The sequence below is a fragment of the Onthophagus taurus genome, chromosome 3 (assembly GCF_036711975.1).
Source record: "Onthophagus taurus isolate NC chromosome 3, IU_Otau_3.0, whole genome shotgun sequence".
Classification (NCBI taxonomy): Eukaryota; Metazoa; Arthropoda; class Insecta; order Coleoptera; family Scarabaeidae; genus Onthophagus; species Onthophagus taurus.
Genome location: NC_091968.1, coordinates 15,039,436 through 15,047,477, shown reverse-complemented (window position 1 = coordinate 15,047,477; position 8,042 = coordinate 15,039,436). Strand labels below are relative to the sequence as shown.

At 37.3% G+C, this 8,042-nt stretch overlaps 1 protein-coding gene across 1 annotated transcript; it reads left to right on the top strand.

Annotated features, from left to right (window-relative positions):
• Positions 1 to 5,954: 5,954 nt before the first annotated feature.
• Positions 5,955 to 7,217, top strand: LOC139429461 (uncharacterized). The gene has a single exon (XM_071195224.1). The coding sequence runs from the start codon at positions 5,955 to 5,957 to the stop codon at positions 7,215 to 7,217; it is 1,263 nt and encodes a 420-aa protein (XP_071051325.1).
• Positions 7,218 to 8,042: the final 825 nt, after the last annotated feature.

The following is an 8,042-nucleotide window of genomic DNA, read 5'->3' as shown; positions in this document are numbered from 1 at the left end:
TTGAATAAAAGATAACCATATCCCTCGGATTACAATTCAAAACTCTTACGACTAAACAATTAAACAGAAATAAACTATTAAAATTGAATCGGAAGATTCTGGAATTCATCGGCATGTATTATGGAACCAGTTTTGGATGACGTATTATGGTTATGCTATATGTAACAAAATCAAACTTAAATTAAGATTAAAATCAAATACAATTGGCGACATTGAATTCGGATGGTTAAATGACTTAAATTTAAAAATTTTGTTTTTAAAAACTTTCTATAAATTGGTGTTGGGTTTGTGATGAGTTGTGATGGGAAGTTTGGGAGTTTTGTGGATAGGATGGGAATAGTAGCCAAGGAACCAAAATATTGCAGAATCAAGTCGCTACTTTATCTTGATACTCTCGTTTATTTTGGTGTTTAGTAGGTGTGAATGGTTGTTTTAGGAATGAATAAATTGGTCTATGGAAGGTTTGTACTTGTTCGTTAAGGCATACGGTATTGGGATTGTTAAATATAAATCTTTTAATCTCGTATCCTTCCAGTAATTCCATTAAACGTCCCTTATTAATATTGTGGAGTATGTGTGCATCATTGTTTTCATTGAATTCGTGGTCATGATTAAATATTAGGTGTTTACCAAAGTTAGAATTGTCTCTAGTTTTATGTTCTTTTATTCGTGTTTTTAGTGCTCTACCTGTCTCACCTATGTATGTTGCGTTGCAAGTTGTGCATTCCAATTTATATACTCCATTTTTGTCGAGTGTGTTGAACGATTGTTTATTATTTATCAAGGAATTAGTTAAAGTGTTGTTCGTTTTGAAAGTTATATTAAGATCATATTTTGTAAAAATTTTCTTTATTTTAGTAGTTAAATGTCCTGGGTATTGTAGTAGTAGATAAAAGCCGATTCTAGAACCTCCTCTCAGAACCTCAGGTCAAGGCCAAGGCCAAGGTCACGTTGAGTGACCATGACCTTGACCTTGCCCTGAGGTTCTGGGAGGAGGTTCCAGAATCGGCTATTGCAAAGGGGGTCGTTGACCAGTAACCTTGACCTAAACAATGACCTTTACTTTGAGCTCACCTCAGGTCAAGATCACGTTTAGTGACCATGACCTTGATCAGTAACCTTGACCTGAACAATGACCTTTACTTTGATCTCAACGGAGACCTTGAAGTCAACCTTAATTGTGACCATTACATTGACCGTGTACGTGACCTGAAATGAAGGTTACACGACGTGAGGCCATTGAAAACCCCACTTCGGAGGAGGTATGCTTTAAATAGCAGATAGAAAATCGTGTTCAACAGTATTGAAGTAAGAGTGTTGTGAACATAAAGAAATTGAGGAACTTGTAGCTCCTATTTTAAGCAGTTTACATCGCTTAAATATAATGGCATCGAGAAATCCAATTAAAGTCATCGATATGCAAGGGTTTACTTTATCTTCGGGATTTCGAGTTAAAGAATTGGCTATCGGTGATGGTGAGTCGATTTCCCATTTCATATTTCAACCTGATATAAGTTATGAAAGACTCAATAAGCGAGAATGTCGACAAGTGCGTTGGGAGGAGAATAACTTACACCATTTGCATTACGAGAATGGATATGTGCCCTATAATCAACTGAAAGACATTCTGGAACAGCATACATGCGGAGTGGAGGTGGTGTTTGTAAAGGGATCTCAAAAAGAAAAGGTATTGAGAGACCTATTATCATCGGTAAAGCCAGTGATTATTAATTTACAACATAATATATATTGCCCTTTGCTTTCGTTGAGTCAAAATTCTTGCGCATATCATTATAAATCGGAAAGCAGTTGTGCAATTGAAAATGTTAAATTAATTTTAAAATTTTTAAAAATGGATTTAGATTAATGTTAAAATTTAAAATTTAAATAAATTAATTTTTATAGTACTGACTTTTTTTTATTCAATTTAAATGTATCACATTCCTAATCCTAATATATAAAATGGAAAAGAAAAACAACCGAATTAAATTTCATTTAATTTATTGAACTCGTCTTTAATAAATGATAAACAATTGCATATCTTTTTAACGTATTATTTATGGTGTCAACTCGACGCCCCCGAGTTAGCAGTTCATGATGTTTTTTTTTTGGTGTACTCAAGTCGAGTGATGGCTCTTCTCGGGTGCTCCCGGAGGAGTGGAGCATGACCGGGTTGGATTTACTTTGAGCTCACCTCAGGTCAAGATCACGTTGAGTGACTATGACATTGATCAGTAACCTTGACCTGAACAATGACCTTTACTTTGACCTCAACGGAGAACTTGAAGTCAACCTTAATTGTGACCGTGACGTCCCCACCTAAAATGATGTGTATAAATAGCAAGTCAGGTTCATAAAAGATTAGTTTCATTGAAATCATCCGACGTAGTGGTGACATAACAACGCAGAACAAGTAAGTCCATAAACACTTGTCTTACAGCAGAAGTATTAATGTTATATATACTTAGTGGGTTCCAGACAACAATATACAAAAGCACCGAAGAGAAGTCTCGAGGTTCAACAGGCGGTGTCCAAAAAAGCGAACATAAGTCCAAAGGTGATAAAACCCTCGTTGACACCCGTGGCATCTGAAGAGGTGTTAAAACAAGAAAAGTTTAATACAGTTATAGAGTGTGGTAACAATATGCAAGCGGTCGCTGATGGAAAAGATTCGTTTGCAGACTTAAGCCCTTTTATTATGACGCAAAGTGTTAACGGTAATAATGAAGTAGTTTCGAGAATAGATAACATGGAGAGCTTAACCAACATGTCGGACAGTACAGTAAGAGCAAGTAGAGGTCCTCTATTTTCGGAAACAGTGTATGCACTAAATAAGAGCCGCACGAAATGTGTGGCAATAGGATTAAGTGCTGACTTACATTTTGAACCAGTGGTAAGGTTAATGGGAAAAGGTCAATGTTTAACATTAACGGAAAACGATTGGCACAACATTATTATGTATAAGTCAACAATCACAAACAGTTTTGCTAATCAGTCTCCGTCGCAGATAGTGTTGTGTGGTGTCAGTATATCGTGCGATTGGATGGAAAACGTTTGCAAGATTTTAAAGTTGGAGAGGGGTGGAGAATATGTATATATTGCATATGAATCGTTGCATGAGCTTTGGAACGTAGCAGATTTAGTAGCAACTCGACTGAGATTATTGAGAACTGTGAATTACAAAGCATATTATGATAGTGTTATAAACGCGTTAGCTGCAATGGATGGAGATGTGAAACGTAATATGTTAACGATGCTCAATGAATCGTGTTCTGAACAAATATGTATAAGTAAGGAAGTGATGTTGTACAATTTCGATAAAATCTTGTTGGATGTAGATTTGTTTAAATTATTTCACAATCAATAAAGACATGGGTAAGGTGCGGATTGATGAGAGTAAAAATGAGATGCATAGAATGTATGCATGGACTTATGCGTATAGACAATCACGAAAGTGTAATTGGGAGGAAATGTATTTAGATCGTCTTAGATTTAAGAATAGAATAAGTTATGTAAATGATATGTTACACCTGTACTTAAGCAGCGAATTTAGAAATAAGATTTTTCATGAAAGATTTAAATATGTAATGACTTAAAATAAATAAAATTTTTTTTCAAATGTGAGCGTATTATTAACCATCCAATATTCACCGAATAATGTGCGAAAGCTATTAAATATAATGGTATGAATGTTAGGACAGTGAAACAGTATGCATCGATCAAGCAAACGGTCTGGTCGAGGTATTGTGAATACATTAATCAATAAGCTTCCGATAGAACTACATTTGCCAGGTTATAATTATTGCGGTCCGGGAACCAAATTGGTAAAGAGATTAGTTCGTGGAGATCAGGGAGTGAATAAATTAGACGACGCCTGTAAAACGCATGATATTGCCTACGCAGCGACATCGAATTTAGCTGAGCGACACATAGCCGATAAAGAGTTGTATAAGACAGCGAAAGAGCGGTTGAGAAGTAAAGACGCAAGCTTAGGAGAGCGACTATCGTCGGCGTTAGTGTCAACGATAATGAAAGGAAAAACAATAATGGGTATGGGAATGCAAATTCGTGCCCTAAGACGTAGAGGGACAACTCGTCAGAAGTTGAAACGTGGCGGTAAATTGTCGTTTACGCAGGCAATGAACTTAGTGCGGCGAGCGATTGCACAGACCAACAGTACGAATACAAAGGGAGATGTACAAGTGGGTTACAATCTGTTGAAACCTTATCAAGGTAGAATACTTAAACCGCGCGGAAAAATAATCAAGATTCCCAAGACGGGAGGTTTTTTACCCTTAATACTTGCAGCTTTGGGTGCTCTCGGTTCTTTAGGCGGAGGTGCAGCAGCTATTGCAAAAACCGTAAACGAAGCAAAAATAGCAAGGGAGCAGTTACAAGAAGCCCAACGTCACAATCGGGCTATGGAACCAAAAGCGATCGGCAGCGGTTTGTATATTAAACCATATAAGCGAGGTTGCGGACTAGTCATGAAAACGGTATCACGAAAATCAAAGCGACTAAAACGCACCAAGAGGGCGAACAAAATTGGTACAGGAATGTTTATTAATCCATATAAAAAGGGTTGTGGTTATAAAACTGTAGCAAAAAACTAATAAAAATACCCCAACATTCTTTAACGGATGTAGAGTTAAGGCGATATGCACGAGCGCTTGATCTGTTAAACTTTCGTGGGGTGTACATGAGAAACAATTTACCGAAGAAAATCCGAAAACGAGAGAGTGGGATAATAAATCTTGATAATCGTACGGGTCCCGGTACTCACTGGACAGCTTACAACAAGGATGGTGTAAATGTTAACTACTTTGACAGTTATGGAGATTTACGACCACCGATTGAAGTGGAGAAGTATTTTATATCGGATGGGGGGAGAAATATTGTGAGGTATAATTATCGACGATATCAAAAAGAAGATCAAACAAATTGTGGACAATTGTGTCTGCATTTCTTAGATAGTTTAAATACCAAGGAAGTATCCGTGTAAGATTAGTCTTGAGAACAACAATGGAACAAGATACAATACATACAAGTTATACATTTACGCTCACCGGAAGGGGGTCGGAGTTGTCTTGTAACTTTAACCCACCGATTTATTTGAATGAACTCGGTACATACGAGTTAGCTCTTTTAAATTTCGAAACGTTCAATACGTTACCTAATATCGATTCAACAAACAATATTTTACAATATGAAGATCATATGGGAAATTTTACAGAGAATATTGAAATACCGCTAGGAACATACGATATTAACGATATTAACGAATACGTTAAAAAAACATTAACAGCGAGGAATATTCTCAGCGTGACTACACCGGGTACACAGATACGCATAAGAGGTAATAATAATACGCAACGTGCTGAGATAAAAACAAACCGGCGAATAAATTTTGCTAGCGATAATTCAATCGGTTCCTTACTTGGTTTTAACCCTAAAGTTATACCTAAAAACACGATAACAGAATCGGATCATATCGTGAATATAAATAAAACGAATGCATTACAAATTTATTGTAATTTGAGCTCCGGATCGTATACGAATGGACAACCCATGCACGTGTTGTATCATTTCTTCCCGAACGTACCGGCTGGTTTTAAAATAATAGAAGCTCCGCAACAACCGATTTACTTACCTGTTACAACGAACGTGATTAGTACATTAATAGTACGCATACTTGATCAGGACGGTCAGTTGGTAAACTTCAGAGACGAAGAAGTGACCGTGAGAGTGCACTTGAAATCGGTGTGAGTAGTAGGGTATTTAATATGGGTATAGTGTACGACGTTCGAAGAAAAGCACAGGAAAATCTGGGTGATAGAGTAATGTATAAAACGGTACGAAAGGATGTAAAACCTAACAGTAAGCGAAAATCAACTACCCAGTTAACACGCGTCAATCGTCAGTATTTAAGCAACTTAGGTTTTCAACTACTATAAATGGAGTCCTTAAACGTCACGGAGAAAATAAAAGTAGATAACTCGATTGTAAGTTACGAATATCATTCCCATCAACCGTTTGGTTCTACTAGCTTCGGTAACAATGATGAAATTCGTATAGGCATACCCGAAATAGACAATTACACATTGCCTCATGAAAGTTTTTTGTATGTGGAAGGGAGCGTACGTAAACTGGATGCGAGTGGTAAAGCAACAAAAGATGCTAGTGCAACTGCAAAATTGATAAATAATCCTGTAGCGTTTATGTTCAGTGATATTCGCTATCTTATAAATGGTGTTCAAATAGATGGAGTGAGAAACGTGGGGTTAACATCATGTATGAAAGGATACTTTTCGTATACCCCTCACGATATAATAAAGTTGGCGAACGCAGGTTGGAACATGGGCGAGGATCTGCTAGGTCAAGTGGTCCCAACATCCCCTGTAACGGATGCAATAATGGATAAAAATGGAAATTTTGGATTGAGTGTACCGCTAAAGACATTAATAGGGTTTGCTGAAGATTTTAAAACAATTGTGATGAATGTGAGACAAGAGCTAGTGTTAATTCGTAATAATGATGATAATGATGTGCTTGTGAATACGGTAGAAGAACCGTTACAGTTAAAAATCGATAAAGTTGTGTGGAGAATGCCCCATCTAGCCGTAGGCTTACGAGAACAATTAGCTCTAACAAAAATAGCAGGACGAAATATTGATCTGCAAATACCTTTTCGCAGTTGGGAAGTACATGAATATCCTTCTTTACCTCAAACAACAAAGCATTCATGGGCTGTGAAAACAGCTCCGCAGTTGGAAACACCTAGATTTATAATAATTGGGTTTCAAACAAAGAAGAAAGGAAAACAGTTGGCGAACATGGCAACCTTTGATAATGTAAAACTCACCAATTTGACGGTATTCCTAAACGGTGAACGCTACCCATACGATAATCTGAACGTGGACTTTGATAGTAATCGTGTCGCAGTGTTATATGACATGTATACACGCTTTCAAAAGTCCTACTATGGGAAGGAAGGAGAACCATTACTCACTCCGAAACAATTTATTGAAAATTATCCACTGATTGGAATTGATTGTACATATCAAGCAGAAGCGCTACACAAAAGTGGGGTAGAAATACGGATAGAATTTACGACAAAAAATCCGATTCCTGATGGTACCACAGCATACTGTTTAGTTTTACATGATAAGGCGTTTCAATATTCTCCACTAACAAAAATCGTCAAACAAATGACTTGAGTATGGGGAAAGAAGGGTTGGTAGTGTGTAGTTGGATCGGATCCTGAGCCGCATCGCACCCGTAGCTCATCATCCGAAATGTGAGACTTCTATATTCAGCGTAAACAAAAAAAAGTCGTAGAGTATAAGTTGTGCGACAGATTTCTACGGCTGCATAGTATGGATAATCGTGTTGATGTACGGAAGCAAGATGTATTCAAATAAAACTCAATACATAATTCTCGATATACAAGGTTTCATGGTCAACGAAGATCAGTTCGTACCTAAAGAATTAGCATCATGTGATAGTAACAAATGCATAACCCACCACGTTTTTCAACCGAGTAGCAGTATAGCTTCATTACCATCTAAATATAGGAATACTGCAAACTGGTTAATGACACATCATCATTGCATCGACTGGAAAGTTGGTTTTGTCCATCCAATGGAATTCGACGCCATAGTCAAATATCTGTGTCGGAATGTCAAGAAAGTGTATGTTAAAGGACCTGAAAAAATTAAATTTTTAAGACATATTATTTCCGCGCCGATATTTGCGTTGGAAGGTAGTATCTATAAACTTGAGATGGGTATACCGAGCTGTGCTTTTCACTCGCGACGAAGAAGTATGTGCGCTCTTTCCAATGTACGCCACTTACAAGAAGTTGTCGAAGAGGGGGTGCAAAACAAGGATGCGAAAGACAGTCGGTGACTATAAAGCAGAGACAAGTCGTAATGGGGGATAGTTAAGAGCTGGTTGCGATGGAACAAGTGTTCACTGTGTTTGGGTGTTGGCCACTTACATCTGCCAAGAAAGTGTACAGCGTAATGAAAAAATATGAACAA